Source organism: Muntiacus reevesi, chromosome 2, assembly GCF_963930625.1.
Source record: "Muntiacus reevesi chromosome 2, mMunRee1.1, whole genome shotgun sequence".
Classification (NCBI taxonomy): Eukaryota; Metazoa; Chordata; class Mammalia; order Artiodactyla; family Cervidae; genus Muntiacus; species Muntiacus reevesi.
Genome location: NC_089250.1, coordinates 56,108,853 through 56,129,712, shown reverse-complemented (window position 1 = coordinate 56,129,712; position 20,860 = coordinate 56,108,853). Strand labels below are relative to the sequence as shown.

General features: G+C 58.4%; 2 protein-coding genes across 2 annotated transcripts in view; one reads left to right on the top strand and one right to left on the bottom strand.

Moving 5' to 3' along the window:
• Positions 1 to 1,168: 1,168 nt before the first annotated feature.
• Positions 1,169 to 17,787, top strand: NPEPL1 (aminopeptidase like 1). Its single transcript, XM_065919698.1, has 12 exons — positions 1,169 to 1,566; positions 2,231 to 2,416; positions 2,975 to 3,145; positions 6,119 to 6,208; positions 6,655 to 6,736; positions 8,384 to 8,526; positions 12,589 to 12,666; positions 15,144 to 15,244; positions 15,473 to 15,596; positions 15,832 to 16,008; positions 16,415 to 16,525; positions 17,061 to 17,787. The coding sequence occupies exons 1-12, from the start codon at positions 1,417 to 1,419 to the stop codon at positions 17,217 to 17,219; spliced, it is 1,572 nt and encodes a 523-aa protein (XP_065775770.1). The 5' UTR covers positions 1,169 to 1,416; the 3' UTR covers positions 17,220 to 17,787.
• A 1,060-nt stretch (positions 17,788 to 18,847) lies between these two features.
• LOC136157167 (piezo-type mechanosensitive ion channel component 2-like) overlaps positions 18,848 to 20,860 on the bottom strand; it is an 89,844-nt gene continuing 87,831 nt past the window's right edge. Inside the window, exons 42-43 of the mRNA XM_065919168.1 lie at positions 19,590 to 19,814; positions 18,848 to 19,196 (exon numbers count right to left, since the gene is read on the bottom strand). Coding sequence (XP_065775240.1) covers positions 18,848 to 19,196; positions 19,590 to 19,814 — 574 coding nt within the window. The remainder of the gene's footprint in view (positions 19,197 to 19,589; positions 19,815 to 20,860) is intronic.

Below are 20,860 nucleotides of genomic sequence, written 5' to 3'. Positions count from 1 at the left end.
AAAGGCCTACCTTCAGAAGGCCGGAGCTCTAGTCCAGGGCAATGCTTGGGGCCATGGCTCAAAGCCCAGGGACAGACGTGGAGGGAGCAGACAGGGAAGATGAGAGTGTGGCTTGGGGGTGGGTGGCAGTTCATAGAGTCAGGGACACGCTGGGAGGTCAGTGGCCTTGGCTGCCACACTAGAGAATTGGCTTTGCTGTTCTTTAAAGTTGATTATGAAGAGGAAATTCTAAATATGAGGATGGGTGCATGGAACTAGCTGAAGTTACAGAGAGGGGTGCCAACGAGGGGCCCTTGAGCAATGAGGATGTGGACACCATGGGCCAACAGGTTTTTTTAAATGACTCCTAGTGGAGGAGCTTCCTCAACAGCGTCCTCACCCGCCGACCCTTGTATCTAAGCCAGGAGCTGGGCATACCCACCATCCTCCAGACGCCTGTTAGCTTCATCCAGGTCCTACAGCCCGGTCCAGGGGCCCTCCACTAGCCTTAGATCCTCAGTGAGAGGTGGGCTCAGGGGTCTTGTAAGCCATCAGGTAACCCTCCTCTCTCCCTAAGTGAGTGGGAGGCTGCAGGAACAGCTTTCAGCCCACGGTGGGCTGGACAGGCCCCCCGCACCCACCCACAGGTGACGCCTGGCTTTATAACTGGCCATCCCAGAAGCAGCGACCTGGATGGAAACCCAGTCCCCCATGCCCTCTCTCATGAAGGTCGGTGCCCAGTAGACAGTGGGGGTCTGAGAACTCCCTGAGTGAGGAGAGGGAACCGTGGAGTCCAAGAATTCCCAAGCCAGTCCAAACTGACGGCGTGTGGCGGGGAGAGGTGTGGGGCGGTTTCCCCTGGACCACCACCGCTGCTCAGAGACCTGGGGGCGGGGCGTGCCTCTCCTTGAGGCTGGGCTGGCTCAGGCCTCACCGAGACTCTGGTCTGGTGGACAGGGCTGGGGCAGACTTGATGTTGGGCCCGCATCTGCTCAGGACCCACTGGAGGTCAGGGCTACCAGGGTCCACTGGCAGCCTGCCAAGGCCGGGGCCCCATCCCGGAAGTGCAGTGCTTCCTCCCTGGCAGCGGGAGGACCAGGGGGTCAGGGCCGGGGCGGGCCGGCCTACAGCGTCTGAGGCCTAGCCGGGCCTGGGGCCTGCCGGGGACGGGGCCTGGTCAGGCCGGGCCTGCCCCGCACGGTCCGGGGCCTGGCGGAACTCGGGGCCAGCTCCGGGCCGGGGCCTGCCCTCCGCCCCGCCGGCCCGGCGCCCCCTCGCGCCCCGGGCGGGCCCTGCACGTCTCGCGAGCGGCCCGGAGCGGCGGGGGAGGCGGGGCCGGCGGCCGGGCAGGGCCGGGGCGGCGCCGAGGCCCGGCCGGAGCGGGAGCCCGAGCGCGGCAGGCGCGGCGGCCGGGGCGGGGGGCGCGGGTCGGCGAAGATGGCGAACGTGGGGCTGCAGTTCCAGGCCAGCGCCGGGGACGCGGACCCGCAGAGCCGGCCGCTGCTGCTACTGGGCCAGCTGCACCACCTGCACCGCGTGCCCTGGAGCCACGTCCGCGGGAAGCTGCAGCCCCGGGTCACCGAGGAGGTGAGCGGGCCGCGCCGGCCGCCATGCGCCGCCCCGCCGGCCAGCGGAGCCCGGGCGGGGCTGGGCCGGCGGGGAGGCCGCGGAGGCCCCGCCTCGGCCGCCCGGCGCCCCCAGCCCGCCCGCCCGCCGGCCGGGTGCGCCTGGTGGACTAGGCCTGCCGGCGAGGCCCGGGGCCGCCCGCCTCCCGAGAACCCGAGGCGTGGGCTCCCGTCCAGCAGCCCCGCCCGGCGGCCACTTGTGCCCCGCACCCACCAGGGCCGCAGGCTCGTGGGCAGAGCTGGCAGAGCCCAGTAGGCGCGAAGGAAGTGCCCTCGAGGGGCCCTGACGCCGCCTTCGGAACCCTCCTTCCGGAACCCTCGTGGCGGTGACGCCCACCCCTTTCCAGGACCCCTGACTGGTTTCACCCCAGTGCCTTTGTGGCAAAGCAGCCCCCAAACTGGCCGTTTAAGTCCCCAGTGCTTAATCCCACAAGGGTGAACGTGTGCCAGCAGACGCACACGCGCTTATCTAGTGAGATGTGACACGTCTTAATTAGGGATCCAGGGTGCCAGGGAAGCTGCAAAAGTGCCCATTTAGCGAGCGATGCCGGCGTCCGCACGCAGTGCTCCTGGCAGGCAGCCGTTTGAAGTCTGGTGTCTGTCTTGTGTCTCCCCTTCTGATCCAGCTCTGGCAGGCTGCGCTAAGCACGCTCAACCCCAACCCCACGGACAGCTGTCCTCTCTACCTGAACTATGCCACCGTGGCCGCCCTGCCCTCCCGGGTGAGCCGCCACAACAGCCCCTCGGCCGCCCACTTCATCACCCGCCTGGTGCGGACCTGCCTGCCGCCGGGGACCCATCGGTGCATTCTGGTGAGTGCTCCTGAGAGGCTGGCCCCGCACAACCCCCACCCGGGCTGCAGGTCACAGTGTGCTGGCTGTGCTGGCCGTGACCTGTGTCTCCCACAGCTCAGCCCTCGGACCCCGAGCACTCTGGACACAGTATCTTCAGAGGTGGATATTGCTCCATGGCTGGAGATTGCAACCCCTGCTTTACAGACAGGGAAACTGAGGTCCCAGAGACATAAGCACCCCAGCCCAGTGTGGGTGGCAGATCTGAGCCTCCGACCCAGACCTCCTGAGCCCACGTCCACCGTGCGGCCCTGCACGTCCGGCTGGCGGGTCTCGGGAGGCGGTGGACCACATCTGGCGGCTGACATTTTCTCTCTCCCATCATGGGACCGTGGTTCCGGGGAAGGCCCCTGGGATGAAGGCCCTGCTGGGGTATCTCTGGCCAGATTGTTTCCACAGTGGCCTCTGACCCAGCTGTGGGGCCCAAGCACTTCCTGACAGGGGCTCCCATGGGGCGACCCCGGGGTCCCCTCCCCCGCTGCGCTCCCCTCACCACATCTCTGCTCTCTGGTGCTGCAGATGGTCTGTGAGCGGTCTGACGCCTTCGCCTCCGCCTGCGCCCTGGCCCGCGCGTTCCCCCTCTTCACCCACCGCTCAGGGGCATCTCGGCGCCCGGAGAAGAAGACTGTCACAGTGGAGTTTTTCCTGGTTGGACAAGACAACGGGCCAGTGGAAGTGTCCACTTTGCAAGTGGGTGTCTGGAAGCTCAGACCGTGCCCCCTCCGCCCCCCCCAGCTTGGGCAGTGCTCTCTCCCCCACTCTCCCTGGGAGGACAGGATAGGGCTGCTGCTGCTGCTGGAGAGAGCCCCCACCGGGGCCTTTCCAAAGCCAGGCTGCAGGCTCCCTCCCTCAGGGTGGTCTTGTTCTCAGGATTCAGTTCCCTTAAGCCAGTGTTTATGAGCACCTACCTCGCACCAGGCGCTTTCATGTTTTAATACTAATAATCCCGCCCGTGTATATATCACATTACCCTTTATGGTGCGCTTTTACATATGTTATTTCATTTGGTCCTTCAAATAATCCTTTTGAAGCGAGGCAAGGCTGGAGGTAATTTCCAGCTTTCAGTCCGTGTGTGGGCTGGCTGCCAGGTGACCCTCCCAGACCTGTGGCTGTGATTTCGCCCTCCCACCTGCAGCCCCCTTTCCAAATGCCAGACTCAGGTGGTCCTTGCTGCTCCCTCACCCTTCACTCTGTCTCAGGCCCTGTTAGCACCCCCTCGTCCACTATCTCACCACCTTGCTCTACAAACTTTTAATAACATGGTCTGATTGCTTGGCCTGTCTTAACTCGCTTCCTCACTCAGCCCACCAGTATGGAGTTTGCCCATCCCCTTCCTGACACGGTCCTCTAGGGGCCAAACCTGCCAGACTCAAGCATTTGTCATCCTTCCTTGAAGAGCCCCCGCCCACCTGGAGCCCTGTCTCCTCCCCACACCCTTTCCATCTGCCAGCTGAGAGCCATCCTCACTTGAGATTGTACATCCGAGTTTAGCTTCCCACTGGCATGGGAGCCCCATGCCCACCTCCAGAGGGCGGGGACTTGGTCCCATGCATAATAGTCCTCTTGTGTGTGATGGAGCCAGTGGGCTGGTGGGTCTCCCTGGCCCCGACACCCCACCCATCCTACGGTGCCTGCCTGGGATCAGGCAGCAGCCTCCTAACGGTCTGGCTGCCTCAAGATGCCCCCCTCTGGTTCCCGCTTACCCCAGCCTCACGACCAGGGGAGGGCCAGTGCTTCCCGGGTGCTTGTCAGATGTCAGGCTCTGCTCCAAGTACACATGTGCACACACATCTGATTTCCACAACTGCCCCGTGAGGTGGGTCCTGTTATTCTCCCCGCTTGAGAGCTGAGCAGACTGAGGCTCAGAGACACTAAGTGATTGAGCGCAGCCAACCAGCAAGGGGTAGACCCGGGCCTTAACCACAGCTGCCATCCATCAGCCCTCTTTCCCTCCCGTCTGGGATCGTAAGTGTGAGGTTCTGAATCACGTGTGGCCTTTCCCTCCCACCCGGGTCCCTGTGGCCTTTCATACCCTCCTCCTCCGTAGCATTTAATGGAACAGTGTTGTGAGTCTCTGCTGGACTCACATCCTTGGACATCTATGGATTCAGAGTCGTGTGGAGCCCGGCGCATGGCAGGTGCTCACGTAGACGTGGATGAATGGATGAGTGAATGAATGATGCTGCTTTCTGATGAGATCAAGGCACAGTGAGGTGCGGGCCTCTCCCTGCAGGTGCACCCTCTCTCCTGAGCCAGGGCTGCGCGCGTGGAGGAGCCCTGTGCTCACAAGGTCATGAAGCAGGCACCCTGCCTCCCTTGAGACAACCCTCAGGGTGCTGATGCACTCCCCAGACAGCAGCCAAGGGTCTCTGATGTCCGTAGGTGGGGGCCCTCACCCACTCTGGGGAGGGCTTGCTGCCAGGCTGTGGGGACCACATGGCACATCTCAGATCTGAGCCGTCAAGTCTCTGCCTCTGAGGTTTATGGGTTAATTACCTGGGAACAGGCAGGGACCTGGGAGGGGGCTGGGCTGGCATTAGGGACTGAGCACTGCCCTCCCCACTCCTGTGGGCCTGGAAGAGGAAACAAGAAACTGGATGCTGTCCACATCCCCGCCAAACCCACACTGCATTTCTCTCTTAAGGCAGCCAGGCCCTGGGGCGGGTGCTGGGGGGCCAGGTGGGACAGAGCAGGGAGGCAGAGCTGAGCATCAGGGCTGAGTCAGGTGCATGGGAGCTCTTGGCAGAAGCTTTGAGGGGAGAGAGACATGAGCATGCCTTCTGCACAAGACCCAGCTATCTGTCCTTCCCTTCTTGCCCTGTGGCCAGAGCATTATTGCATCAGGTGCCCAGGAAGAAGGGTGAGGGTCTGGGACACTCCCATGGGGCCCACACGAGAAACACGCCTCCCCAGCGGGTCCAGGAGCCTTTTCTCCATTGCGAGGCTCCGAGTGACTCCTGGAGCATGTGGCCTTTGAGAAGTACCTCAAAGGGTGGCTGGGACCCTGGCTAGAGAAGCAGGGGTGTTTGGTCTGCCTGGGTAACCATGACACCAGCCCCTCAGCAGGGGTTTAGATGCTTGTTTCTCAAACTCCCAGAGGCTGGCCATCCTGGAGCCTAGCCATCCCGGATCAGGGTGGCTTCCACAAGCTGCATCCTCTTCTTACAAGGGCACTAATCCCATCATGGGGTCCCATCCTCCTAACCTCACTGAAGCCTGAGCACCTTCCCAAACCCTACTGATACCCTCCTCTGGTGGTCAGGGCTTCAGACTCCCATAACAGAGGGTATCACCTCCTCCTGGGAGGGGGGATCCAGTTGGCAGAGGCTGGACGAGGTGTGCACTCAGGACCAGGCAGGAGATCACCTGCCACCAGAGTAAGGGGCAGAACAGGAGACGAGGCTCAGAAAGCAAGAAGGGCCCCATGCAGACCAGGAGAGGATGCTAGACCAAAGGGCTCCTTTGTGGCTCTGCAGCCACAGGGGTCTTTCTGTAGATGGCTGGGGTCATGGGTACAACTCTTGCTTCCCTTCCACCTGCCCTCGTTACCCAGCCTCCCCCGGGAGACGTGTGCCTCTGACACTTGTGGGTCCTGGCTGTTGGCAATGAGGGTCACCTTCCACCCGTCCCAGGGCCCCAGTGACAGCCTTTTCTTTCTCCTAGTGTTTAACGAGTGCCACGGAAGGCTTGCGGCTGGCAGCCCGAATTGTGGACACACCCTGCAATGAGATGAACACAGACACCTTCCTTGAGGTTCGTGGCCCTGGGGTCCAGCTAGGGTGGGATGGTGTTGATTGACCCCAGGGACAGTCAGAAATCCCAGGGCTGCCAGGGGATGGTCCACAGTCTCTGCACCTCATCTGGGGAAGCCACGGGCCACTGCAGACAGAGTCCTGCTATCCACCCAAAGCCGAGGGGCCCCCAGGCCTCAGCCGGGGGTGGAGGGAGGACACAACCTCCTCCTTGAGGCCCCCATGCAGGACTCGAGCCATGAGCCACAGGAAATCGCAGAGTTTGGAGGTGATTAAACCTCCTCTCCTGGGTTTAATCATGCTTAGAGCCGAGAGTCAGGGCCTCAGCTTCCCGGCCCACCCCTCTCCCACCACAAGGCATCTGCTCACCCCTGTCCCTGGCCTCACCCTCATTTTAAGCCATCTTCACGTGTTGTGTGTTGTTGTTTTTTCCATGAACGCATCCAGGAGATTAAGAAAGTTGGAAAAGAACTGGGGATCGTCCCAACCGTTATCCGGGATGAGGAGCTGAAGGCGAGAGGATTTGGAGGTGGGTGGGGGCCAGTCCTCCTGGGTCCTGGCCTCAGCAGAGGCCTGGGGTACCTGGGGGGTTGGGGGATTGCCAGGCCACATGTTGTGCTGTCCCGAGCTTCACCCCACAGGAAACCCGCCTGTGTCCAGCCCCCAGGCCAGATCCTGGGAAGCAGCCCATCCCCGGGGGAAAGAGGAGGCAGCTATTCAGATCCTGATTCAGATCCTGGAAGCCGCAGGGTCCAAGTCCTTCCCCGTCCGCCCCCTCAGCAGCCTCCCCCGCGCTGCTCTCCTGCTCCCCAGGCCAGCCCAGCAGGGCCTTTCTGTTCCTCGAATACACAAGCTCATATCCACATCAAGACATGCTCTTGTGGCTCTTTCTCCCTGTGATACTCTTCCCCCAATATGATCTCACAGACCACTTCTTCAGAGAGCCCTCCCTGACTGCCAGGCCCATCCTTCCCACCTCCCAGGCACCAAGGTGCAGTGACAACTAGAACAGGGCTGGGAAGGTCACTGTGGTGGTTATCTGGCTGCAAAACCAGTTACCCTAGAAGGCAGCAGCTGAAAGCAACACCATCCTTCCCGTGCAGATCTGTGGGTGGGGAACTGGGCGTGGCTTAGCTGGGTCTGGCCCAGGGTCTCTCCAGGCCGTGATACCTGTGTTAACTGGGGCTGCGGTCATTTGAAGCCTCAACCAGGGCCCAAGACAGGCTCCCAGCAAGGCTCACTCATGGCCCTGCCATCAGGGGCCTAGCTGACTGTTCCTTGTCGTGTGGGCCTGTCCTTGAGCAGCTTGCAACGTGGCAGCAGCTTCTCTCAGAGAGGTCTCTGAGCAAGAGAGAAGAAAGCACACAACACAGAGGCCAGTTCTGTTTCTGTAACCTCCTCTTGGACAATTCCTGCCACATCCCGAGAAACTGAGACACGCAGTCCTGCCTCATGGGGGAAGGGAGAGGGTCCACAAGACCATGAATGCCCAGAGGGGATCCGTGGGGGCTTGTTCGAGCTGCCTATCACAGTCACGTTAGCCAGCTGCAGCTGGAGGCAGTCCTGTCAGGGAACGCATCACAGAGGAGGTGACATTTGCAGCAGGTCTTGCAGGATGACTGGGAGTTTGTCAGGCCGCCATTACTGGCTCTTGTCCTGGTTGCTAAGATTGTTCAGTTAGATTATCAGGGGGACCTTGAGGCGTGGGCTCTGTCCACAGCAAGCCATGGTTTTCTCAAGAAGCTGGGGCGTGTAAACTGACAGCAAGGCAGCAGCAGGAGTGAGCTGGGAAAGGGAGGTGCCGCTGAGTGCATGGAGGGGTCAGTGATGGGAGGGTGAGCAGGGCTGGAACAGCCTTGAAGCATTGTCCAAAATCCCTTCATTCTGCAGTCCTGTTCGCTGCTTTCTGGGAATGATACAATTTTTTTTTTTTTCCTGAGCGAGTCTTCTTGCCTAACACTACTTCACATAGAACTCAATTGCATCCCCCAATTCCACAGTGGCCAGGAGCAGGAGAGGGCGGGGAACTTGGTTCACATGGCCAGGCTCTGAGGCCCAGAGGAACACCCACAGGCCAGCAGCTGTTTGTGGGGAGAGCAATGTTTCTGAGGGACTCCCAGGAGTCCTCCACTCGGCCCGGCCTGAGCCTCACTGACGAGCCCTGTGCTTTCCCTAGGAATCTACGGTGTTGGCAAAGCCGCCATCCATCCCCCGGCCCTGGCCGTCCTCAGCCACACCCCAGACGGAGCCACCCAGACCATCGCTTGGGTGGGCAAGGGCATCGTCTACGATACCGGGGGTCTCAGCATGAAGGGGAAGGTGAGGTGCAGGATCAGGGCTGGGGGGACGTGGCAGGGGAAGGGCGGCCCCTTCTCAGGTGTCAGAGGAAAGAGCAAGTTGTTGGGGCATCCAGGAGGGAGGCCCTGGGGCCCCGTCCCCTCCAAGGGGCAGACAGTTCAGTGAGTCAGGACACAGAAAATCTGGAGAAGAAGAAGAAAAAGTCCTAGGGTGATGCCCACTGTCTTCGTGACCATCTGCAGTAAAATATTTGAGTATTATAGTACAGATAAAGAAAACAGTCGTCAGTTAACACTTGTAAATAGCATTAAGTAATTTCTGACAGAAAAAGCTGACACCTCCATGTCGTTCTCTTGTGGTGACGTACGGCAGGGTCACAGCCCTGCCATCCAGCCTTCACTTCTGCCGATTTGTCAGTGACTCTGTCACGTTGCTCTTCTTCACATGTTTATGTTCACTAGATGGAGGTGCCACGTTTGTCAGTCTCTGCACTCATAGTTGATCCAAAAGAGCACAATTAACTTTAATTTTGAAGACTTTCTGTCACATGAAGCAACTGATACACAAATACTCAGGGAAAGTCTGTAACAGAAGGGCCGCTCGTCAGATACCAAAAGAGACCCCACTTGCCAAGAAAATCCCCAATCATCAGTGTCCATGTTTCCTGTTCTTTGAGATGGACTCCAGCAGCTTTCAAACATCTGTGGAGTAAAAATGTCTTATACAGCACAACCCCGGTGGTTCCCCTAGACTGGGCAGCAGCATGGCTCACTGCTCCTGGGGTTTACGCCGAATCCACCATCCGAAGGCAGGAGCTCACTCTCAGAGGTGCCGTGGACACCGGCCACCGCCAGAGCCTGCCTGATTCTGAAGCAGAGTGCTTTGAGGAGTCTGTGCCACTGGCAGTGATTAGTGTCCACACAGGATAATGTTTCTGGAAGGAGGAAAAGTTAAGACAGGCAGGTCTGAAGCTTTTATTTATATGGTAAGGACTCACTTCAACCAACAACAGGGTTTCTTCTGGAGGAATACTTTTACCACTGATGACAACAAGCTTTTGTTGTTGTTGAGCTGCTAAGTCTTGTCCAACTCTTTGCAACCCCAGGGACTCCAGCACGCCAGGCACCTCCGTCCTCCACTATCTCCTGGAGTTTGCTCATATTCATGTCCATTGAGTTGGTAATGCCTTCCAACCATCTCATCCTCTGTCGTCCCCTTCTCCTACTACATTCAATCTTTCCTAGCATCAGAGTCTTTTCCAATGAGCCGGCTCTTCGCATAAAATGGCCAAAGTATTGGAGTATCAGCATTACTACTTCTAATGAATATTCAGGGTTGGTTTCCTTCAGGATTGACTGGTTAAATCTCCTTGTAGTCCAACGGACACCCAAGAGTTTTCTCCAGCCCCACCATTTGAAAGCATCAGTTCTTCGGTGATCAGCATTCTTTCTGATCCAACTCAGCTTTTAGTCTGGTTTATTATTGTTCTTAAATTCTTAACACCTGGTGTTGACCCTCACCCCACACCCTTGATAGGAGCTCTTGCCCCTTTAGCAGTTGGGTTTTGGGGGATGGATTTGTGGGCTCATTCAGACGTTGGCTTGTTGGAGGGTGGAGTGAGAAGCAAGGCTTCCTGAGGGTTAGTCATTTTGCTGGTGACACCCAATCCCAATTTTGCAGGAATAGTCCTGGCTATTTTCAAAGATTTTCAAGGCAAATCAGGATCAGTGTGAATTAAGGGGCCTCAGATATGTTCATCTCAGGACTTCTTCCACTCTGAAAAATACTGATCTTGAAAGAGATTTTATTTATGAGGGCGATGTCTGCTAGCTGTCTACAAGAAATTAAAACTGGGAAAATTTAAAGATAGTTATTAATTCATTAAAAAGACCAATATGACCCCATTGCATGCCACTGTAAATAATGCAGTCTTATGAATAGAACTGTATTTTCCAAAATGAAAAGAAGAAATTAACCAGAAGAGTGGCACCGTTTTACATTTCTACAGCTCTCTTTACTGTCTGCCTTAGTGGAAGACAGCTGTGATCACATATCTGGTTCTGCATTTAGTCTGTTGCAATACATTTTAGTTAAAATATAAAAAAGAAAATCTGGCCCCAGTCCTTCAGCAGTTAGAAAAAGGAGAAGCATTTTAATACCCTCTTCGGGTAACTGAGGGCCTTCTTTGCTGTTACACCAAACTTCGACAAGTGGGAGTTTCTGAAAGGTTGGTTGTGACGGGGGATCTGAAGCCACGCCTGTGAGTTCTGCCGCATTGAAATCTGTGGGTCCATCCTGAAGTCTGAATGCACAGTTTTATGATATCACGGATGTGCCATTTGGAAAGTACTGTTCACAGAGTTATGCCGAACCTCCAGATTTTGACATCTTTCCAGCATACAATATTTTAAAAAGTCACATTCATTAATATCAGCATCTATCTCATGTAGAAAGTTGAGTATTAGGAAACCATCATGGAAGCAGATACAAGTTTTCCAAAATCCTGATTTTTTTTTTTTTTTTTTGCTTGAAAGCTCCAGTTTTACAAAGTGAGGCCAGCTGTCCTCCTGGAAGTGAGAGGCTCACTCTGGCCATTTTCGAGACAATGTCCGCATATACCTGCGTCTGGACCCCCGGAATCTGTCAGTGGCTCCCCCCACCCCACCTCCAGGACAGTGTTGTTGGGAGAGCAGAGGCTCGCTGAGCTCGGGACTTGGCGCCCACTCTTGCCTGGGCTCCAGCCGACTGAGCACAGCCGAGCGCCGGGCATCAGGGAGCAAGTGCAGGACCTCCCCCACCCCTTCCATGCCATCAAGACGGTGATGGGAATGACTCTTCTCTACGGTTGAGGTTTCCAAAAAGCTAATCATTTCACTGCTTTACTGCAAGGAGACTCGGGTGAAATTGGCAGCGCCTTGTTTCCTAAAGGCCTGGAAATGAGTCCAGTGGCCACCAGTTCCCACAGGCACCAGGTCATCACTGCCCCATCGGTATAAACAGCAACGCAACAGTGACAAAGGCGCTCCCATGGAAATAGTTTCTTTGATAAAAACAGGAACGCCAGGTGGGGTCCATGAGGCTGACTCAGTCTATGGAGCTGCGTTTGTGGCGGGACGTTTGTTCTGTCTGTGTCTAGGGACACGAGGATTCAGTGGCCATCTCCAGCCATCTTCCATGTGACCTTTCTGCAGGGGGGGTTGATTCTCGGTTTGAGGCCCCGTTATTCCGTTTAAACAATCCCGTGGTTTCTCGCAGGTTAGGTCAAAACAGCTTATTTCCAATAGTGCTAGCTGAGTCATTTTTGCTCCACTTAATTGTAAAAACAGCTCCGTTTATATCTAAAAATACTTTCCATTAAAACTCTCGGCTCGTGTAATCCAATAAGGGCTCAGAAAAATCAGTACATTTCGGTCCCAAGTCCTTACATCCGATGACCTGTTGTTAATTTAAAATATGAGCCTGTCAATTAGCATCGAGAGCCTATAAACCGTAAAAGTGCCTAGCTGCCCTCAACTAGTGTATCGGAAATGGTGTTTACTTCTGTGGCAGGAGGACACTTCAGTCTCCAGCGCCTCCCTCCCTAGACCCCGTCACCCAGGAAACGCGAATGTGGGCAGGTGTCAGGCGCCCTCAGGGCAGGAGTGGGATTGATGGGGTCACAGTGACCAGTGACATTTAGGAGGAGCTCACATTAACCTAGATGGATGGTCAAGGTCGTGACATGGAGGAGCTGCAGACAGACCCCCAGGCTGACTTGGGCACAGCTCAGCCTCTGAGCCAGGCCGCTCTGGAAGCCCCCACTGAATCTCACAAAGTTCTGTTCAGTAATCCTTAAAACTCTGCTCAAGCTGGACATGCCCCCCCCCCCGCCCCCCCAGCCAGGTACATTTGACTCTGGCTTCTCATTGCTTTTGGAGGATCCTCGGGTGACTAGTGGCATTTCCTGGGTTCTGTAGGCACTCAGGTGACTTGGCACCAGCTCCTGTGCCTCTGGGACCCTGATGTGGGGAGTGGGGTGGGGAGCACTGTTGCTGTGGGGTCAGCATCCACTCACCTCTCTCTCGCCCCTTCCTGCCCCCACAGACCACCATGCCGGGGATGAAGAGGGACTGTGGGGGTGCCGCAGCTGTCCTGGGGGCGTTCAGAGCCGCCGTCAAGCAGGTGAGGGGGGCCCTGTCTTCCTCCCTGGTCCTCCTCCCCAGAGCCCCCCGAGTCTGCGTGGCTGGCACCATCCCCCTCCACACTCCCGCACCGGGTCCCTGGGGCCCGCGGGGCTTCTTGCTTCAGTCAGGGCTCCTCCCGCCAGGAGCATCACCCCACCCGGGCATGTCACCTCTCTGCCTGATGCCCACTGGCATCATGAGCCCCCCGCTAAGTCCTTAGAGCCTCGTCTGTCCCGACCAAAACGGGAAGGGTGCCGTGCAGCAGGCTGCCTGCCCGCTCACCCCTGGGCTCTGACGCTCAGGGCGGGGGTCTGGGGAGGGGCTGGCTACTGTTTGGTGGAAGAGGTCTGGGGTCTGTCCTGGAATACCAGGAGCGGCCACACGGAGCCCAAACACCAGGGCAGCCAGATGCCCCCCGCTCCCCACCCAGGACACACAGGCCTCAGAGCGCCCAGCAGTGGGAACCAAATTCCCGAACTGGGGGCCTGGTCGATAACAGTGTGGTGGCTGTTCCCCACGTTTGCCCTTTGACACCGCAGAGCATGTTTATGCAGCAGAGGCGCTGGGCGCCCTGGCCGTCTAGGTCCGCTCACCTCTCGGCATAGCTGCTTCAGGCACCTCTGAAAAGCCCAGCCCTTCCGGTCACCAAACAGAAGCCCTTCTTCCTCACAGGCACCACCTGAGCAGCATCCCCCAGGGGGAGACTTCCAGAGAAAACAAAAGCAAAAGGATCTTGGCAATGATTTCTGCCCAGCCACACCCAAGAGGGGAGCAGAAAGGCTGGAGGGGAGGAGGGGCTCGGCCTAAGGGGTGCTGGTGGAGGGGGGGTGTCTCAACTGTGCTGGGGGGCGTCATGCAGCCTTCGTTCAGCAGCACCCAGCCCACCTGCCCGGATTCAGCCAGGCCGGCTACCTCCTCCGTTAATGAGCTCATCAAGTATGCAAGGGACACACCTGGCCTCAGGGGCCGGGGGGCGCTTTGGGGAGGGCTCGTGGGGAAGTGTCCGGGGGGCCCGCATGGCTGCACTGCATGGTGTCTCAGCTACGGATTTGGGGTGACTGCGCCCATGTAGGGTCCGTCCCGGCATCTGGACAGGCGTCTGGGCGGTGCCCCAGCAGGTAGGCCCTTCCTATGGGCGAGGAACCACTTGGCAATTAAGTCTGGTTCATCAACTGGTGGTTGGAAGTGGTCCTCGGATTCCTCCTGCTTGTAGCTCATTTTTTAAGAAAAGGAATGTGCCTCAATTTGAGCCCCAAAGTACATAATGAGGGTCGTCACTCACAGAATGAAATGAGTCCACACTCATACCAATAGGAACAAGTCATCTCCTCACAGTGGCCTCCCAGAGGCAGGCCTCCTCGTGCTGTTAGCACGAGGCAGAGAGGTGGGAAACCACCTTTTGGCAAACAACAGCATAGTAATTGTCTTAGGAGTGCACCCACACAGCTGTTTCTGTGGCTGCCCTGAGGGACCCTGAGGGGTGGGGGGGGTCACTGTGCCTCCATGGCTTTAGTGCACTCAACCTCAGTGTAGGTACCAGGCGACAGCATAGGGTCAAGGTCATCAAAGTCAAAAGCCCAACCTCAAAAGCTAAAGATCGTCAGGTTTGTACGGTTAAGGACTGTGACCGTTGACCACATTTTATGGATAGAAAGCAGGAGCTTAGCACGGCTCTTGGGGAGCTGCTGGGCCCGGACTCGAACCCAGCAGGCAGCTCCACTTCTGGGGTGCATGCTGCATTGCCTGGTCTCTGTTGGGACCCTGCCCTGGGGCCCACCGCCAGGATGGTGGGGAGTGCAGGGGGCTGTGATCCCTGCTCCTTGGACCCGTCTGTCTGTCTGTCTGTTGTGGGTCAGAGAGCTCCAGTCGGTCACCATCCTTCTTGCCCCTGATGCTCCCAGCCTATAACTGGAGCCTCTGCCCTGATCCTTCCAGGTTTTTTTTTTTTTTTAATTCATTTATTAATTGGAATCTAATTACTTTACAATATTGTGGTGGATTTTGCCATACATTGACATGAATCAGCCATGGGTGTACATGTGTTCCGCATCCTGACCCTCCCTCCCACCCCCCTCCCCATCCCATCCCTCAGGGTCATCCAGTGCACCAGCCCTGAGCACCCTGTCTCAGTCATTGAACCTGGACTGGTGATCCATTTCACATATAATAGTACACATGTTTCAATGCTATTTTCTCAAATCATCCCACCCTTGCCTTCTTCCACAGAGTCCCAAAGTCTGTTCTTTACATCTATGTCTCTTTTGCTATCTTGCATCGTTACCATCTTTCTAAGTTCCATATATATGCGTTAATATACTGTATTTGTGTTTTTCTTTCTGATTTACTTTGTATAATAGGCTCCAGTTTCATCCACCTCATTAGAACTGATTCAAATGCATTCTTTTTAATAGCTGAGTAATATTCCATGGTGTATATGTACCACAGCTTTCTTATCCATTCGTCTGCTGCCTCCAGGGTTTCAAAGACACCCTCCATGCGGTGTTCTGCTTGGCCGAGAACTCTGTGGGGCCCAACGCCACAAGGCCAGACGATATCCACCTGCTGTACTCTGGAAAGTAAGGCCAGCCCCGCCTGCCCGCCTCACAGCACCCACCCCATCGTACTGTCCCAGAGCCCCGGGTGCCTGCAGTGGGGGCTGGGTCCCTCTTCGAGGTTTCAGGGGCCCACTGGGTCTGGGGACCTACCCCCTGCTCAGGGGGCCAAACCCTTCCCAGCCTTTAGGCACTGCACTGCAGCTGAGGACAGGGAGGAGGGGCTCTAAGTGGGGTGTCTGCTGTCCCCAGGACTGTGGAAATCAACAACACGGATGCCGAGGGCAGGCTGGTGCTGGCAGATGGCGTGTCCTACGCCTGCAAGGACCTGGGCGCCGACATCATCCTGGACATGGCCACGCTGACTGGAGCTCAGGTGGGCCCCTCTGTCCCTTCTGCTTCGTCACCAGGTCAGAGCTTGTCTGTGAGGGTGCAGGCGCGCAGGGCCCATGAACTCTGGAGGGAATGTTAGCACAGGGCCCCCATGGGGCAGTGCTTAGGCCCTCTTTCTCGGCCTCTCTCTCTGGCTTGCCTTCTGTCGGCCTCTCTTCTGTCCTCGGTGTCCCCCGACGCATCACGTGATGCTCTCTACATCTCTCCCGCATCCCCAGGGCATTGCCACAGGCAAGTACCACGCAGCTGTGCTCACCAACAGCGCCGAGTGGGAGGCGGCCTGCGTGAAGGCCGGGCGGCAGTGTGGGGACCTGGTGCACCCGCTGGTCTACTGCCCAGAGCTGCACTTCAGCGAGTTCACCTCGGCTGTGGCCGACATGAAGAACTCAGTGGCGGTAGGTGTGAAGCAGGGTGGACCTAGGTCCCCCTGTGAGGCCCCAGATCTGGGCTCTGAGCAGGGGAGGGGAGAAATCAGGGGAGGGGATGGCCCTCTCACTGGTCTCCCTGCAGCATGTCCATTCAGCAGGCACTGGGGCATCCTCCCCACTCTGAAGTCCCCCATCAGGTCTATGACTGGCTTCCCCTTTGCCCCCAGGGTGAAAGCAGACCCCCTAGCCCAGCTGCCAGGCCCTTGGGGACCCTCTCTTCTGCTTACCACGCTGGGCCCTCCACCCCAGGCCCCTTCTTGCAGACACCGGGAGAGGTGGTCACTGAGGATGGGGGTCAGGAGGGCGCAGGGTCACCACTCTGGCCACCCCCGCCACAGCTGGGGTGGAAGGTCACGACTGCCTTCTACCCCAGGACAGGGACAACAGCCCCAGCTCCTGCGCTGGCCTCTTCATCGCCTCACACATCGGCTTCGACTGGCCTGGGGTCTGGGTCCACCTGGATATCGCCGCGCCCGTGCACGCCGTGAGTCCGGGGCACGGGGGTGCCCCTGCCCACCCCACCGTTAGGCTTTCCTTGGCCGGCCAGCCACTCTGCTTCCCTTGCCGGCCCCTCCCCACGGGTTTGGCTGCTCCCACTCTCTCCTGCATCCAGAGCCCCTCTCTGGCTCCAGAGCACGGGCTGAGCTCATCGGAAACATTCTGTGTGAGGGTCACACGGCCAGCTGTGGTCCCCCCTGACCTCTGGTCTCCTCACCCTGGGAACAGTGTGACTGCTGTGTGCAGTCCTTCCCAACCCGCCTGTCCTCGGCAGGAGGCCCAGGGGCCCTGGTCTCACCCTTTCCCTCCCGAGGAGCCAGGCGGGAGGAGTGGGGAGGGGAGGAGAACCAGGGCTGTGTCCACCAGCTCGTCCTCCGCCGGCTCTAAGTAGAACAGGACAGGGAAGGGGGCTGGGGGGTACACGGGGGGTCAGACGCCCTGGTCCGAGAGCCCTCCCATGGTGGTGGGTTTGCTGGGGTGGGGGGCTCTGCCGCACAGGTTTCCGCTGTCTTCACCCACAGGGCGAGCGCGCCACAGGCTTCGGTGTGGCCCTCCTGCTGGCGCTCTTTGGCCAGGCCTCCGAGGACCCTCTACTGAACCTGGTGTCCCCACTTGGCTGCGAGGCAGACGCCCAGGAGGGGGACGTGGAGAGGGACTCCAAGAGGCGCAGACTCGTGTGACGCAGCCGCTCTGCCCGGTGACACTGGGCGCTTTACCTCACTTTGCACTGATTAATTCTAAGCAATTGGAAGATTATACCTTAAGATGAGCTGTGGTTTGTTTTGTTTTTAGTTGTCATGGTGACAGAAACAGCTCCTTCTTGTGTCTTAGGAGACAGCTCAGGGTTCGGGGGGCCCAGGAAGGGGTGAGTGGGCAGCACTGGGCTTGTTTTATGTTTGATTCCCCTCCAGCTTCTGCAGACCATGCCCCTCCCTGGGACTCCTGCACGACCCCAGGGCCCCAGGATGCATGCGCGGCCCTGATGCTCTTGGCGGCGTGGCCCTCAAGACTCCCACCCCTGCCTGGGGCCCACAGTGGGTGCCGGTGGCCCCGTCTGCAGGCCCAGGTCCCGCACATGGCACCCACATTGTAGAGCACCCAGGCCCCACTCCAGCTGGGGCAGCCCCTGCCTCCAACAGACCACCCCTTTGAAAGGATGGGGCGACTTGGTTCAGGTTTTAAGGAGCAAGAGGAATGTCTACTCGGGCCCCTTTGAGTTCACTGCAGGTTGAATTAAAACATGGCTAAACCACATCACACCTCTGCCTCTGTCTCCTTTGTCCAGCCCGTTTTAGAAAGCAGCCCAACAACCTGCCCATGGGTCTGAGGCTCCGGGTGCCACCCTCTCCTCCCAAACCAGCACCTGCCTTTGAGGTGAATTTGCCAACCTCATTCCTGCAGATGAGAGCCCGGGGCCCTCGGGGCCAGCTGGGCTCTGAGGTTCAGAGTGCAGGCTCTGGAGGGCGGGCACCTCGGACTTTCCCACGACCCGCAGTCTGCAGGGAAGGTGTTCTGACCCCCGAGCACGGCACAAGACAAGTGTTACACGGGGTCAACCGAAAGCCCCGTGGGCAGGATCCTAGGAGCTGAAGGGCACAGCCTGGCCCGGTGTCAGGAAGCCCCCAGCCTGGGCCCCGCGGAGGAGATCCGGGACTCTGGCTCCGCCTGGCATGGAGCCGGCACCTCCTCTGCAGGCGACGGGAGGACGAGAACATGGCTGCAAGCCACACGTCTCCTGGCTGTGTCTGGGCTCCTTGACCTTGCACCCCTGCCCAAGGCTCCCTAAACTTCAAGTCCCTTCCCCTGCCCTGAAATCAAGGTGACTCTTTCTGGGCATGGTCCCAAGCATGTATTTATTAACTGCCTGCTGTGTGCATAGCCCCAGGCCGGGCCTGGAAGAGGCAAGCGGCAGTCCCAGGGCCCCCACCCTGTCTGGGAAAGCCCTGGCCCGACGTGTTAAATTGCAGTAATCATGGTCACGAGGCGGTCAGTGGGCTCAGGGAGGCACAGGGGCCGGAGGGGCCAGGAGCCTTCATGGGTCATTAGCGTGCTTAATGGCCTTGGTGTTGGCAGCTCAATCCAGCTTCTCCCTGAGAAGCCCTGAAGGGGCCAGAGGTCACTGAGGTGGCCCAGCTCCTTCTCCTGGCAGCTGGCACTGTCCACACCCCCTGCAGGGGCTACAGGGAGCCGGGGGACTGAGTGTCCCTTGTGCAGGCACAAAGGGGGCCTCAGGCCCAGGGACCCAGCTGGGCAGCAGCTGCAGGCCGAGGGCCTGGCACTGGGGGGACGCAAGGCTGCGGCAAAGACCCTACTTCTCTGAGGCCAAAGGGCTTGAGGACACGACGGCTGCTTCCAGCCGCTCCACTGGAGCCCCGGCAACAGGGTTGGCGGGGGGCAGGCAGGGAGTGGGTGGGCGCTGGCGTGTCCACTTGATCATGGTCTCGGGCGAGCGGTATAGGAAGGTGAGCCTGGCGAACAGCTCCTGCTCCAGCTGCAGCTCACCCAGCTCACGGACCAGGAAGATGTCTGTGCAGAGCCCTAGCACGCGGTCCACATCAGGTAGCTGGTCATACATGATGGAGCGGGCAATGCCGAGGAAGTGGTCTCGGATGAACTTGGCTGCAACCATCACCACCGACACATAGAGCCCGACAATGCTGGGGGGATGAGGGGGCGTCAGCACTGCTGTCCCAGGAGAGGAGGGCACAGCCCCTACTCAGCCTGGTGGGGTAGAAGTGCGAGTGCTGACCACTCGCAGCCCCCATGACCTCTTATGGGTGGGGCTGGGGTTTCAGCCCCGACCTGGGGTTGGAGGGCCGGATGACACATGACCCTACAGACAGGAATGAGGGGTGGGACAGTGGGAATGCCCGTTTCTGCTAGCAGCTTGTGTGACAGTAAGTCACCATCCTGGTGTATTTCTGCAGCCAAGGGAACAGGGACTTGTGCCTCCTGTCCCAGGCAGTTCTGGTGAGCAGGGGTGAGAAGGGGCAGAAAGTTCTGAAGCCTCCGGGTCACAAGGCAGGTTCTTGGGGCCGGGGGAGCCTTACCCATATCCTGCCAGGAAGCCCAGGCTCTGGGGGCTGACTTTGTCATTAAAGATGATGAGCTCCAGGTCCTGACTGCAGCCCTGGCTCTGGTCACAGCCTGGCCGCCATTCCTGGACCATCCACCACTCAGCTGCTGGGCTGGCCACAGGGGCCTCCACCGGCCTCAGCTGCTGCAGTTGGATGGTGGCGTTGCGGAAGAAGGCCAGGCGGTCCACGTCCCGTGGCCTGTGGGAGTGGGCTGTGTAGGAGAGGCAGCGTCAGGCCCTGGGGACGCCTGCAGGCTGGGAAGACCCCATGTCACCCATGACGACCACGTCAGGGGACTTGTCTCCAAGGGGCTGGGATGGATGCTGACTGAGCAAAACCTCTGACACTCTCCCGCCCTCCCTGCAGGCAAAACAACCTCTGCTTAGACACAGCCTGGCCCCTTGCCCCTACTGCACTCCTTCTTCCTGCCTTATTCAGGGGCCCCCATCTGGAGGCCCCCTCCCCAGCAGCACCTCCCGAGGAGCCAGTGTTCAAGGTCTCCCTGGGAGGGTCAGCCTGGTCCCCTGGTGCACACCGATGCCCCTCCCTCAAGGGGCTCTGCCCTCCCCCCAACTTCCCCCCACCCCATGAGCACATCCATCACCCCAGCAGCCCCTCCTCCAGTCCACACTGGTTGAGCTGGAATTTGCTGCTGAGATGCTCTGCCCAGAACCCCTGTTCGTACTGTTCCCGGGTGAATTGATTTCAACGGTTTTGTTTATTTGTTTGTTCTTTAACAAAAGGTTGTTTTGGTTTGAGATTCAGCAAAAACACACGCCGCCTTCTGCTTCCTCTCCATTCAGGATTCAGTAAATTAGCTGTTTTCCAGTCGGCTTCGAGGCCTCGCCTCAAATGAGCCTCCAGCGAGATAATGCATTTAAAAGCCCTTGGAAAAGTACCAGGTCCCACGCACATTGGAGACAGTGTCAACTTGCCAGTGGCTGGCTCAGCCCTGCACCCCAGCCAGGCAGACTCACGGGGGGGCCCTGCTTAGCCCACCTGCAGGGCTCAGGATGGGGTGGGGGGGGGAAGCTGCCCTCCCCCGCCTTCTCTGGCCAGCACCATCTGGGGGCAGGGATGCAAGGTGGGGGTGGGTCCTTACCAACTTCTAACCGGTGGGCCATTTTCACTTCAGTCCCCTCTGTGGTCCTCAGGGCTTTGGGAATAAGGCCAGGGAGCATTCTTCAGGCAGGAAAACAAAGTCAAAAAAACTCAGAGGTCTGGTTTACATTCACCGACATTTA

Coding starts and splice junctions, on each gene's coding strand:
- NPEPL1 (XM_065919698.1), top strand. CDS start 1,417: ATGGCGAACGTGGGGCTGCAGTTCCAGGCCAGCGCCGGGGACGCGGAC. Junction 12,667..15,143: donor TCAGAGCCGCCGTCAAGCAG/GTGAGGGGGGCC, acceptor TGCTGCCTCCAG/GGTTTCAAAGACACCCTCCA. Junction 16,526..17,060: donor TCGCCGCGCCCGTGCACGCC/GTGAGTCCGGGG, acceptor CTTCACCCACAG/GGCGAGCGCGCCACAGGCTT.